The 15,037-nt window shown below is 34.9% G+C and overlaps 1 protein-coding gene across 1 annotated transcript; it reads right to left on the minus strand.

Annotated features, from left to right (window-relative positions):
• LOC109355793 (CLIP-associated protein-like) lies at positions 486-13,083 on the minus strand. The gene is made up of 21 exons (XM_019599013.1): positions 12,698-13,083; positions 10,858-11,013; positions 10,693-10,755; positions 9,838-9,906; positions 9,509-9,674; positions 8,461-8,619; positions 7,687-7,784; positions 6,866-6,940; positions 6,718-6,786; positions 6,548-6,633; positions 6,359-6,476; positions 6,116-6,214; positions 5,682-6,036; positions 3,741-5,533; positions 3,200-3,301; positions 2,580-2,684; positions 2,397-2,471; positions 2,242-2,310; positions 2,041-2,109; positions 1,086-1,187; positions 486-806 (listed from the first exon to the last, which is right to left on the minus strand). Exons 1-21 carry the CDS (start codon positions 13,028-13,030, stop codon positions 645-647), a joined length of 4,323 nt encoding a protein of 1,440 aa, XP_019454558.1. The 5' UTR covers positions 13,031-13,083; the 3' UTR covers positions 486-644.

Genomic DNA, 15,037 nt, shown 5'->3' on the forward strand with positions numbered 1-15,037 from the left:
ATTAATATTAAAAAATTAATAAAAAACCAATATTTTTTATTTTCATTAAAAAATTAATTTTAAATAAAAACCAGCGGATATAACCAATACGATTCAATTGAAAACCGTCCGATATAACCAGTTTCGACCGGAATAATTGTATGACCGGAATAATTGTATGACCGGTATAATTATTCTACTGTATCAGTATTGAGTCTGGTTTACTGATTGAACCAGCCAACACGAACTGATTTTTAAAACACGGATACATAATCAGCACATCATTCCTCATTCATTTATACTGTTTTTTCTCGAAAAGTCAATATTAATTGAACATGAATAATAGATGATACAATGTTAGTGAATAAAACTCGTATATTGTCATATATTTTTTTCTCTTTCAAAATTACCTAAATCCAAATATATTAAAGTAACTGAACCAATGAGGTTTTCTTCAAAAACATTAAATACAATCAATAATGTTGACTCAAGGGAGAGAGGAAGAAAAGGGAAAAAGGAAAGACAAAAAAACTATATATATTTATAGAACAAAGGTAAAAACAATGGAAACCCACCTCAAAATTTCATGCATACCAAATATACAAAAATACACAACAATGAATAAGACACACAAAACCCACAAATTTTCTTTCCAATGAATAATGCTAACCTTGAGTGGCATCAATCACTTTTCCTGTCCTGGCTTGTGAGATTCGGTTGGCATAAATTGTGACTAACTTCAATTGTGTGTTGTTAAGGCCTTGTAAATATGGCAAGAATGCTTTCCCAAGCATGATGTAGATATCCACAAGACAAAAAACAACACTCTGTAAACATCCACCATTAACATAAAATCAGAATAATGAAACTGAAGAGGAAAAGGATGTGCAAAAAAGGCAACGAGGTTTCGCAAGGATGTAATGGTGTATCCACCCGCCGAGAACTTGATGCATGTTAGCTAATCAAGGGTGAATACATCCTTACTTACTAATTTACGATCTTGCTCACTTCAGAAGAAAAAAATAACAAATAGGTTGAAGTATCTAATCTCAGTTGTCAGATAATGTAGAGGGCCATATATTACTGCAGGAAAAAAACCCAAATACCTTGCGAACATCTGCACTCTGGTTTCCGAAAGCTTCAAACAGAGCAGGCAGAAACGAGGGTAACTGAGCCATCAGTTCCTCCTGAGATAGTTGGCCAATAAGCTGAAGAAACGAATATAAGGTTGAATAAAGATAAAAGTTTAAAAAGCATATTTAGATCATGCACAAAAATGGATCACTACCTATGAAGCAAGGGTGGGTATGATTTGTTGTACAGGTACAATATGATCGAAAGTTACAGATAAGGGGATAACTGAGTTATAAAAAAATGTGGTATATGATAGAACTAAGAATTTTTAAACACATCCATAAAACAAGAAAAAGCAATGACCCATTAAGAATAGGATGCACTAGTGATATGAAATCGACTTGTATTCCCTAGCTACAACAACTGGTTTTTAGTACCACGCCTTGAAACATTATAGAATATATGCACATCAATTTCCACCCATGAAAGCAATCGGGGAACAGTGCATGTTTGTGTGTTGGTAATAGCTCTAAAGCCTTCTCTCCCCTTTCCTTCCCCCTAAAAATCAACTCTCAAACAGTGTGAGTCGGTTTTGAAGGGAAGGGGAAGACTTGGGAACCATAAGTATACTTGTAAGAGGGCGATCAAATCTTCCCTTTCCCTTCCTTCTCCAAAAACTAACTCACAAACAGGCCCAAGAATAATGAAAATTGTGAGAGCAAGTAGCCAACGAACAGATGAAATGGAATATTGGTTGGCGTAACCAAGAGGTACCCAAGATGTATCCATCTTTAAAATCAAATATACATATACACATACACATGCGTGTTTGTGTAATAGAAAGATACTCCCAGAATATGCATCATACAAATCATGATTCATATAGGATATATAGTCACAAAGTAAGATTTCTGACATTCAGATATATCATTGATTCATAGGGAATTTCTTTCCAAAATAGAATCAGAGGTTGTCCAAGGCATTTACCTTTGTCAAGCAATTAATGCAAGTGACGAGAGTATTCTCATCCTCAGTGATCAGTAGAGGCACAATAACCTGAAACGGTTTAAATTCCAAAAGTCAGCTTTGAGTTAACGAGGTAAGGCAAGCACCACCAACTTTAATATTTTAGAAGGACTAGGAAGGGCCAAAGTAAAAAAAAAAAAAAAGAGAGAGAGAAATACATACACTTAAACATCTGAATGGATCGTACTGTGATAAAACAATGGTCAGGCAGTGCTCTGCTTCATTTGAGACCTGAATAAGGGATACAAGAGGCTGAGTGTAGGGGGGAAAAAGGCAAGTATAGAAAAGATAATCCAGAACAGGATAGATTTGGTTACCTTAGCAACACTTTCTTTTGTAACATGAAGAAGCTTCTCAATTACAATCTCAACTGAATTCTCCATGCCATCTTTCTGTAAAAAATAGTAGTAAACAAAAAAATCTTATGACATAATTGTAGGTTCCAAAAATGCCTACCGGAAAAATACAACAACATAAATGGCACAAAAAAGAGTAAAAACCTGGTTTTTAAGCATTTCAACTATCAAAGAAAGAGCAAGCTCTCTGATTGAGGAATCTGAATCATCCAGCACCTCAAGCACAACTGTCAAAATCTGATTGAAGTACTGCAAGTATATTGTTCATTGTTGGTTAACATAAATGCAGAAATAACAATTCTTTTACAAGGAGGAATTATTTATTTATCAATCTATTAGGTGATCGCACATAAAGAATCAGTAAACATTCACCTATCCAACAACAACAAAAGTCTTTTCCATAAATTTAACGGGTGGGAACTAGGAAAGGTTGGCTATACTTATAAAGGGCTCAAATTAACTAATACGGATTAAATGTTTCATAAAAACCGCTGCAAAAACACAACTTAAAAGATCTAGTCAAAATCGGATTTGTGGGGGTGACTGAAAACAATATCTTAGAATAGGAAGACAAACATGATTACTTAACATTAATATTAACAGTCAAATGAAAAAAAATTGGTATTACAATATGAAGCAAAATTTGTGTGATTATGAAGAGGGGTTTTCTTTTAAACCCAAATGAATCGCATTTAACAAGTAACACTGATGATCATAGAACTTGGAGACAGAAAGAAAGATACTAAATATCAAATTAAACATACCTTCGTCCAAATAGAGTTATCATTTGTTATTGAAGCTTCAACTAACTGTTCAAGTGCAGTCCTCTTACTTGAAATAGGGCTTCCATCAACCCCACTGCATATCTACAAAAAATAACAACGATATATGTTCAGTTGTGATAAAATAGACCTAAATAATGACAGGTTACAAGCACATATGTTACATAAAGCTGTCTCCGCAGGTGGCCCACTGTCCTTCCATTGTAGTATGACTTGGCTGCTTTGGAAAAATCTGTGGGCTGATTTTAGAATTTTTTGTATCTATTTTGCAAATGGATTGGATTAATCTGTTCAGACGATGATCATTTTTCTTCCTATTTTTTCCTACTGCAGTTTCAAACAGAATTTTTTCAACAACAACCAAGCCTTAGTCTCACCAGGTGGGGCTGACTACATGGATAGAACGACGCCATAATGCTCTATCATAAATCATGTTTGTTGACTGATATTCATCAACAATAACAATTTTATCAAATAAATAAATTACAAAGCCAACTCATTCTCTACAAGTTGCATAACTCACCACATGAAGAATTTGGGGAATGCTGGGCCGTGTGTCTGTCAAGGAGTTAATCTTTAAAGCTTTGTCTGAGCGATGATTATGTTCCAATTCAGACGGATGTTCTTCATCATTTACATAGCCTTCAGCCACATTTAAATTCTCCAATGACATCAAACCATTACCATCCATACGAGGAGTCGAAAGATCCTCAAAGTTCATGCTACTGTCCACATGTCCAAGCTGGCTAGTTTGAGAGCCAAAGTTTTGACCCATTGAATTGACTGCATAAGCAAGATTTTTAGCTTTTGAACCAAGACAACCACTGTTAGAATCAGTCTCAATATTCTGATACAAATGTTCCTGAGTTTCACCAGAAGCTGCTTGGTCAAGACTGGCTTTAATCAGGGTTGAATCTTGGGAACTCCACTTCCTGCCACTATCACTATCCACAGAACCTGCAGAATATCTTCCAAGGTATTGAGCTTTCCTATAGAAACCGACATATCCATCTTCAGAGGATGTTCCCACAGCATCAGATTGATCATAGGAAGACTTAGAACGCTGTCGCTCTTTCTTGTTCTGCAGATAGTTCATTAGGTCTACTTCAATACGAGGAGTGAACTGTTTAAGAGCTCGTCTCAAGGAATTTTGTTCTTCAACTGACAAACTAAGAATAAAGTTAAGAACAGCAATTGAATCAAAGTGAGAGTACACTGATATAATGCATGTAATCGCCGTTTCTTTAATCTTTGTATTTTTGTCGTGAACCAATGGGATTAATTTAGCAAGCCATAATTTTAGGATGCCAATATTAGCAGCACCTTCTGGATTCATTGCATTCTTGTTAAAGGAATTGATTGCAAATTCAATAACAGCTAACTTAGCCTTTGGAGATCTTTGTTCATCTAGTGAGCGTAACAATGCAGGTAAGAGAGAATCTACACTGTAAGTTTTGCTAACAACTTCCAAAGTTGTTGAGCATGGCTGCCTAACAAGCTCTTTTGGGTCAATTAACCGAGAAAATACATGGGGTAATATTCTTTCCATGTAACCCTCAAAAGACTTTCGGCATGCTGGAACAATATCTGCTAGGGTTGAAAGAGCAGCCTGTGCAACTTTATGGTGGGGATCATCCAAGTGCTGGAAAAACAACTTCATTACTTTCTCAAAATTCTGGACAACTTCTTGAATTCCCTTTGGGCCTTGCTGCAACAAAGAGTGTACATAATTGAAGGCAGCAACCCTTGCAGACCAGTCAGAACCTGAAGCAAGTCCTTCACTCAAAGCTTCATGAATAGATGGTGGTCCATCTACATAACTTCTCATCTCTGCAAGAGACAGCTGGTTATCGTCAAAACTCCTCCTGCCAGCAGACATACGTCCAGATACATTCTTTCTCGATAATGGCCTCTGGAAATTGGGGACATAACTATTATGTGAGTCCCTAAAGTTTCCATCTCTATAAGGACCATCAAGATAATGTTTATCAGTGTTGGCGCTTATAAATGTCCTAGCCTCCCTAATGTCACTGTTGTACTCAACAGAACTTCTTTCTTGTAATCTCTCAGGACCCCTTTTACTCGAATATGATACAGGCTCACTACCAACATTACTATGATATGATAATTTGGCAGAATCTTTGGAAATTTGAATTTGAGTAATTATGTCAGACAAACCCAAACCACCATTTCTTTTACTACCTTTATTGACACCAGATGCAGTTGATTCTGCTTTTAAAGAGCTTGTCAAATGATTACGAGATGTGGGGACAGCAGCGGGGAATGGTGGATCACGAGATGATGGAGGGTCGATTCCTGCACTAGGAAAAATAAGAGAAAAAATTAGCTCCTCATTAATAGAAAATAAAAACAAAGCGACAAACAGCACTGATCATTAAATGGCATCAAGTTCAGAAATTTGATAAATAAATTAAAATATTTAACAGGCACAGTTATTTGGTACCTAGATCAAAACTTGATGGCTGATGAGATGAATTGTGCTTATCAGACAGATCCTGGCCTTTAAGCATGCTTTCAATTGCGGTGACCTTCTGTTTGCTTGCATGTAAAACACTTTCCAAACTTCTTTCTGTACCATTTCCAAGTGACTTAGCTTGTGAAAGAAGTACACCGGAGGAGATAGATGACCCTGATGATAAACCTGAACTTCTATGCATTGCGACAATAGCAGAAGTTCCATAACCAGGTAGATAAGATGAAGCAGACGCTTGACTGGGTAATGACATTGGTGCACCTCTATCACGAATGGAAGGTGAAGCGTGTCGTCTATGTATTCCTCCATCCTCTTCATTTATTAACTGCAATTTACATTCACTTTAAAAGATGACTTATTACACAAAAAGTAAGAATGACACGCTCAAGATCATAAGTGTGTACCCTTTGAATAACAGGGTCAAAGGACAAAAATAGGCGACGAGAACGCTCTGGCCATGTTTTTGCAAACATTCTATAGCACATCCTTGCAGTAGATCGTACCTATCAAGTTTAATGCTGATCATTTACATGCACATATATACCTTACTAATAGAAGCAACAAAATGGAATAGCTAATCAAAATTGACATATATGCCGAACAATTTATGTTTACAAAAGTGAAATAACCTAAAACAATAAAGCCACCTCACTCATTGCGTCTTTGACACAACACTTTATCATATCCTCATATAAATCAGCTGATCGATGTACTTCTGGTGCATCAGGCCAATGTTCCAGAACCAAAAGAGCATATTCACAACACCTACAACACAAATGATATTAATAAAAAACGAAAACAGCCACATGTCTCTTTCCAATATTTATAATCCATACCTTGCACGAAGTATTGCATTGCGGTCATTTTTTGCACAATCAGCTATACGAGGAAGCACACGAGCAACTTTGCAGTTGCGCAGCATCTGTAAGGTAGGGTACAATGGTGAAAATGGCACATAGAAATGGAATAACGAGAAGCGGACAATTAGATGATCAGATTACATTACCGTTTTAATGCAGTTATCTGAAGACTCTGCAATTACAAGCACAGTAATGACAACCAGCTTGAAAAGGACCTGATTATCAGACCAAGAATTAATAAAGATTCAGAAAGCATTACAATCATGAAAATTGAATATAGCAAGTTGAACTTACTGGAATAAAGATTTCAGCACATGCTTCAAAATCACCCAAGAGTTCCTTTGACAAAAAGCACAGTAGATGGCAAGCCTAGAACAAAGCAAACAAAAGACAAGAAAACAGTTCTGTATGAGTCATAAACTCATAATTATATAATAAGGACCTGACCTGAAGAGAAGGTCCATGAATTTAATTATCAACACTGAGACAAAACAACGAACAAATAAAGGCAGGGCATTACTCACTAAAATAAATGAATGTTTCACTTAAGATCCATTAAACTAGATCACTTCAACAGAGAAGATCACCTCTCCAGGTTCAAAAACAGAGGAGGAACAGGAAACTAAAACTTTCATCTTGACACATTGCAAGATTTGCTTTTATGATAAACAATTTGGTAGAAATCCATTGAATAATGTTTATCCAACAAAAGGGAGCTCAGCTCATCTCAACAAAGGACAAAACCAGACTCAGCAAAAGGATGGAGAAAAAGAGGACTGGACACAGGATGTGCAACAAGCAGTCCTCTCTTCCTTTTTTCTGCACATCCGCATATACCATTTGCCCTCTTTTCCCCTTCCCCACTCATTCTGTTATATCTTTCCCTCTCTCCGTCAACTAGTTGCTCCACTCCCTTACTATCTTCACTGCTTATAATTCCTTGCTTGCCCCCACTACAATCCCTTTCCCCCCTCTTATATACATACAGGCCCTTATCATTGTTAGGACCATCCTTCTTCAGTCTCACGTCAATCTCCCTTCTCCTACAGACGAGTCATTGGTCCATCACAATTATTAATATAAGAGAATATGGGACAAAGGAAATGTTAATGCACCTGCTTCACAATGCTAGACCTTCGGTCTGACAACTGTGTGCTTAATGGTCCAATAAGTTGTTTCAGAAGTCCACGGAAACATGGATAATCAGCAGCACCTGATAAGGAGTATTTTAAATATGTTCAAAAGTGTCCGTGGGGATGATGACATCTAAAGCTAAGTGAAAATATATAAAAAATAATAGGTAAGTTTCCTTAAGTAATAGTCAAAAGTTAATAAAATATAAAGAAAAGCAAAGCATATAATTCAAAATACATAATAAATGAGATAGGTCTATAGAAATGTTGAACTCAAACTACATAGTTTGAAATGTGCAAAAAATGTTTAAGCTCCCACCCCCTTTCATTCATATGACTAGGAAACTAAAAACTAAAAGGAATAAATCTTAATGTTGTGGCATATTGTTAGGCAACCCCTAGTTAATTAGATGAAATACATGTTAGGTGTCTGTTAATGTCTGCATTAGTTAGTTGGAGGTTGTGAAAATTAGAAAAATGATCCATGTTGCATATAACAGGAAATGGGTTCCAAGGATGAGGATCATTCAGGACTGATAATAGTGAAGCATAAGGAGAAAATCGGGTTCCCGACCGAGTACCAAAAGTGTGAGGGGGAGACAAGGCTCTCAAAATTCCGGGGAATTCAGTGTAACAAGCAATAATATTCAGTTCTTTACTTGTTCTTTGCAATTCTGGTCCAGTTCCTACGACATACTATAAGCAAGTGTAGATAACTCTGTACATACTCATGAAAGGGAGTATGGAAACACCAACCTCCTAGAACAAGACCTTCAATCCTCTGCATAGTAGCAATACGAATTGACCAGTCTTTTTCTGGTACAAGGGTAGACGCAATCTTCTCAACTTCCCTGATTAACTCCTTCTCAGAATATACCTTGATGGAGTCTATGGGTTTTTCGGTGACATCACCATCTGTAAATAATTGAATAAACAAAATTTGCATTTAAATAATTAATGTATTTGTACAATTTGTGTAATAATAAAATATCAACAATTCAGCTAAAAATCAAAGGACAAGTTAGATAGAAAAACTTGCCTGACTATACACAATTGTTTTTTTAGGTAAACTATAATGTATATTACATAATTTACATTTGCTCATTTTACATAGAACTTTAACAGTTTATAATGTGCAAAATCCTTTTCAAATTTACAACTTGGGATGGTATTTATCACTTTTACTCAAATCATTTTATCTCCCTTCAATAGTTTCACTGAAATCATTTCTATTTTTATACATTTTTCACTTGCATCTCATGTAAAAAAAAACATTGATGAAATGCATAAGAAAAAAGTTGACATAAAATGGTCAGGTCACAGCGCCAACATGTAAAAAAAGGTAGGATCCCAATGAACATGCAGACTAAACTTGTGAAATTACTCAAAGAGACATTGTAGTACAATATCCCAAAATTCCGATTATTGGCACAAAAGATAATCATCATAAATAGTACAAATTGAAATAGCACACATTATCATCAAAATTTAGAAGTTCTGACAATCTAATCATGATATGAAAACTAATTTTAAAGATAAGATGATCAAACAATTCTAAATATGAAACAATGAATGTGATGCCCATAGGAAACAGAAACATGTTAGTCGTATTGTAACTATTTTGCAGATCATCTCAAATAAATGGCAAATGAGGTATAAAAGAGCAAATTATAGGGCAAATAGATAATGATAGACCAAGTAATACAGGGAAAATATGAGGATAAAATATAGGCCACAATGCCATACATTAAATACTAAAATTAGAATAGAAACATTTATTATCAAGAATTGCAAATATTCTAACCTCCAAAAAGAGAGGTCTCCCTTGATGAATTTTTAGCCTTTGGACTACTTTTCTTGGGATTAACACTCAAAGACTTAATTTCCCCAGTAACATAACCACTTGGAAAACCATCTAAAGTGCGAACTTTTGGTTGAATTCCCTCTAGCCGGGCATTAATATCTTTCACCTGAAACCATAATGAGGATATTTAAAAGAAATAAAAAAAAGTATTGTAGAAGTTGACATTAAAATGTTAAATGCCATTCAAAGGATCAAACTCCTGAGCTTAAATGGGAATAAAATATAAATAATAATGACAACAGGTAATTGATTTTCTGTTTGATACTTACCAAAGATGATGGAAGATTGTGGCGCTGAAGTTCATCACGAAACTGAGGCCCAGCTTGCACATACATCTCCTGTAAAGAAAAGAATATCAACAAAATGTACAAAGAAACAGCAACATTCATCTTAATTTAAATAACCAAAATTGCTATTCTCTTGTGTGTACTCCAAATGTGTGAATAAAACCTTTGCTTATTGCATCATGATACCAATTAGTAAACCATTACAATAATAACCAAGCCTTAGTCCCATTAGGTAGGGCCGACTATCAATTAGTAAACCATTAAATTTAGTATTTCATAATTATACATAATTGAATAAGCTCCTTCAAAACAGAACTTCAAATAACTACACAGAATCAATTCTAAGCCATGAAATTCACAAGCCATCGATCAAGCCTTGAAAAATATGACAATTATTTATAACATCGGCAGATTTGATATTACAATATATCCAACAGTCCACATTTTGAGTTAGGGACTGCAATCAATCTCACTGTGAATCCAACCATTTCAAGTGCTGAAGAGGTAAAGCCTTCACCGCATTAATTTGATCGTACATCACAACGAAATCAGATTCACAGGCAAAGTTTAAATTAACTATTGATATAGCCTAAACCCTTTTTGGGTAACTAACATAAACTTAATAGAGTGACCTAGTCATTTAGTTGATCTATACAATATTAAATGACTACAAGATAAGGTATACTCACCTCAATGCACAAAATAACTAAATGACTAGGTCACGCTATTGATATAGCCTAAACCCTTTTTGGGTAACTAACATAAACTTAATAGCGTGACCTAGTCATTTAGTTGATCTATACAATATTAAATGACTACAAGATAAGGTATACTCACCTCAATGCACAAAATAGCTGCCTCCCTTACATCGGGATTAGGATCATTCAGCAAATTCAAAATCTGACAGTTGATTGTTTTCGAAGGAGGTTAGTATCAAATCCTAAAAGTATCTAACATTACAAAAGATAAGTACTTCATGTTTGTAAAAGTCAATGAACATACAGGAGGAAGGATAGCCCGTTGAAGCGGGAGCTCGGTAGATGCAAATAAATTAATTGCAGATGTGACAGTTCGTGTGAACTCCTCCCGGACTCTCCAGCTTCTGTGTGCCCAAGCAAAGGACCCTGCTCTTTCAACAATTATAGTAGGAGAAGAAACCTGCAAGTAATGATAACATCTCAAAATGAAAGGAAAACGAAGGATACTCACAAAGTCTCATTCTCAAAACTGCAAATGGAACAGTCCGACAAGACAAGACAGGTTTACAACACAGTTTGACAGACATAGCATAATACCAAAATACACATGGAAACAATAGGCATTTGCTTTTAAGGAAATTGTACATTACAAAGGAACCACTCAAGCTACAATAAGGTCATACAACAACAATCAAGCCTTTGCCCCACTATGTGGAGTCAGCTACATGAGCTGAAAGATTGAATAATGTTCTATCATAAATCATGTATATTGACAATAAGGTCATATATATCAACAAAACCCAACTCCAATCGACATGCCATGTCAAAGTCCATTTATTTGGTGATAAATCACAGCCTTGCTAAAATCTACATTTTCAAACAAACCAAGCACAATCTATAATACATAGCAATAATCTACTCAAATAATTCCCAGCTAAATTTGTCAATAGACCTATATTCATCCATAGGTCATTTTAGAAACAAATGTATGCCTAGAACAGTCTATAGGTACATAATTATTGTTAATTAGTAGAGTGCATCGGAATAAGTTTCAGTAGGTACAAAAAACATCCATTATCAGTAATCACAAAGAGTCAAAGATAACTACCTGTTCGTCACTGAAACTTGCTTACAATTATGACCATCAGCGGACTCAAACATGGTTTGGCTCATAAATGGTATGCTTTACTATTCAATATTTTAATTTTATGAAAGTTAAGACTTCAGACTATCAAAACATGAAATATGCATGCTTTTTCTTCTGAAGAGATTACTAGCACACAGTTCCTACTGTGTTTCTCAGTGCTCCACTGGAATTAAAGTTAATAACAACTTCAATGGTGCAAGGTTCAGTTGTTAAGTTGGAGGCACCATGTTGAAAGGCATAGAAAACAGGGTAATCGAGACAAAATTACAAAGCATCAATCATCATCACCCATCAGAAATTTCATTCTCTAAAACCATAGGAGAACTTTTTGGTTTGTCAAAACTCATAAGGCTAATAATCAAACATCCAATAAAAAACCTTCATGTACAACTAGTACAATGTTGATAACACCTAGCTTCGGCTTCATACACACAAAAAAATCTACATTCCTGGTCTCACTTTTCAAATGGTAACAATTCTTAACAACTTTCTAATTTCTACTTGAGACTTTAAGTTATAAGCTATCATAAACACAAAATAAACAAATCCATACACAATGCATTCAATAAATCTAGTTAGGCTTTAACCAAAAAACAATAAGTTATAAACTATATAAAGGAGTTAACTCTCACTAATTTCAAGTTTTCAACAATTGCAAACAAAATCAACCCTAAGTTCACTGTTTCTGTTAGGTCTATTCAAGTATGAAGTCACACAAGGTTTGTAAGTGGAAAACCACAAGGTTTTGGTTCAAGACGCGAAAGGTTTTATAAGTGAAAAAAGCTCATGAAACTAATGCCACAAGGTTTTGGTTCAAGGCGAAAGGTTTTATAAGTGGAAAAAGCTCATGAAACTAATGCCACGTGTTGTCTTACTTATGAGACTTCACTCTTCTCATGCTCCGATAACAATGGAACTTCCCAGTAGTCGGAGACTCCCGGTCGTGGTCTGGTCTAACATTTTCAATTAAGATGCAAGAGCGTAAATCAGTTACTACCTCCATAAGAGTGAGCAATAGCCTTGTAGCGGCATCACGAACCGGATGCTTAGCATCACCGAGGCGTTCAACGACGGCGGGAAGAAGAGCATTGAAATGGAGCTTGAAATGATCGCCGGAGAGAACTGCGGCGGAAGCGAGGGATTGAAGCGTGACCTGAGAGACTCTGAAGTTGTTATCGCTCAACAAATCGAATGAGGAATGAATGAGTGAAGTTACTTGAGAAGAAGTGAGGCTCTTTCTAGAAGCTTCTAGAAGGTGATGGAGACGTTCTACACCAGCCATTCGTTCCTTCGCGTCCTTGGCGCGTGTGAGTTCCAACGCTTCTTCCATTGAAACTGGTTCAGATCTGAAGAAGCCAGAGAAAAGTGTGGGGATCTTGTGAAAGCAGTTAAAGTCAGATTTCAAAATGAAAACTATTTGTTTTTTTAGTACCACCAACCTGATCCGGGTTTCCGATTATCTCTCCCGATAAGTATTGTTAGAATCAAATCTCCACTTTAGAGATCCAACGATCTTATACTACACTACTGGGTCAATATTGTATTGGTACGTGTTTAATTATTTGGTTTAAATATTAATCATTTTTTTTTTTACTATTTTTACTAATTAATATAACTCTTATTACTCTTCATTCTTCACTTCCTTTCCCTCCTGTTTTTTTTTCAAATTTTAATTTAAGCCAGACAAATATAATAAGTAGAGACTACATTATCCCTATTTTTATTATCCAAATTGGAAAGTTAGTGAGAACAATTTCATTATTTTGATTACTTTCTATTATAGTAAATTATTTTTGTAGATCGGTCTATTGTTGCAAAACTTTCTCATTGTTTCACATCACAATTTTGTAATTTGCTTTAGAAAACAAGATAGTTGATAGCTATGAATAATGTTTATAAAAAAATTCATTAAGTTAAAGAGTTTTATATTTGCTATGTTGATTTGTATATAGGTGTTTACTTGTATGGGGCAGCATTCAAGCTATTTTATGGTTTTATCATGCGAATGTAAAAGTGGATAAAAAAATTTAAAGAGTTTAAAATTTATTAAAATTTGTACTTTGTCAACATATCATTCACCATTAATTTGTAATACTTTGATTTGAAAGTAAACAACAACTCACATATGAATGATAAAGTTTTACTGATAGTAATGTAAAAAACACTTACATTATCAGTGTATACATATTAACTCATTTTTTAAATGAGGATATAGAGACTAATACACTACCACCATAATCTAACCTTATCTATTGTCATCCCAAATAATATACCCAATTATACTTGTTTTATAATTTTAATTTGATCTTATAATTTCTAGTTATAAAACAAAATATTAAATGGACAAATATAAGATCGATTTGAGAGACATAATTGTGTGATTTTTATACTATCAATTGTATCATTTCACCTTATGAATAAAAAAACAAATCCCTTTCGGAAGTAAGTGCCTCTCCCAATAAATATTATTGTCCTGAATCAAATCATTGACTTTTTGATCTTTCTAGGAATCTAAAAGATCTTACATCACTATATCAACAATTGTGTAATTCCAAATTATGTTAAATATTTCCTTAATAATTATATGTATATCCCATTATTTTCTGTTTTCAAATATTTGTTCCAACAAATCTTTAAAAATAGCGACCATAAAGCACTTAAAAGTTTGGAACAACTAATTTATAAATTCTCAACAACAACTAAAAATGCAATCATAATTGAATCTCAAGAAGAAGGTTGGTGTAACTTTTGAAACAAGACGAATGTCAAACGCAACCAAATATGTATGTCTCATCACATAGCATCAAAAGTTTATGTTGGTGCAGCGAAAGCGATCATAGCACAATGTTGACCACAAGTAATCAAATAAAGTGTATAGAATAAATAGAAGATGAGAAACAAGAGAATTTTGTAACGGGGTTCAGCCAACTTTGCCGACATCCCTGGGAGCACTGAACGGCTACCAAGATATTATTCGAGAATAAGGATTACATGCCCTAACACACCCATAGGCCCAAGTACCCATGAAGTGTTCTTACTTGGTGCTTATATATGTGTCCAATATATAACATTGACATATTCCAGGCAACGTGGGACTAATACATTAACATATTTCAAGCATCCCCAACAGTATTCATCAACTTATAGGTAAGAAATTAATCCCTTTTGGGATGTGCCGCTGCCCCTCTAACAAGTTTCGCTCACATGAACATAACATTTGACCTTTGGCCTATCTGAAAATCCAGTAGGGCCTTACATTACACCAACTTCATAATTAAACAAAAGTTACAAAATGTACAAAAGATAAAAAAAAAATGACCTCAAACTTTGTTCTATA

Source organism: Lupinus angustifolius, chromosome LG09 (assembly GCF_001865875.1).
Source record: "Lupinus angustifolius cultivar Tanjil chromosome LG09, LupAngTanjil_v1.0, whole genome shotgun sequence".
Taxonomy (NCBI): Eukaryota; Viridiplantae; Streptophyta; class Magnoliopsida; order Fabales; family Fabaceae; genus Lupinus; species Lupinus angustifolius.

Coding starts and splice junctions, on each gene's coding strand:
- LOC109355793 (XM_019599013.1), bottom strand. CDS start 13,030: ATGGAAGAAGCGTTGGAACTCACACGCGCCAAGGACGCGAAGGAACGA. Junction 9,907..10,692: donor CAGCTATTTTGTGCATTGAG/GTGAGTATACCT, acceptor TTTTCTTTACAG/GAGATGTATGTGCAAGCTGG. Junction 6,634..6,717: donor CAGATAACTGCATTAAAACG/GTAATGTAATCT, acceptor CCTACCTTACAG/ATGCTGCGCAACTGCAAAGT.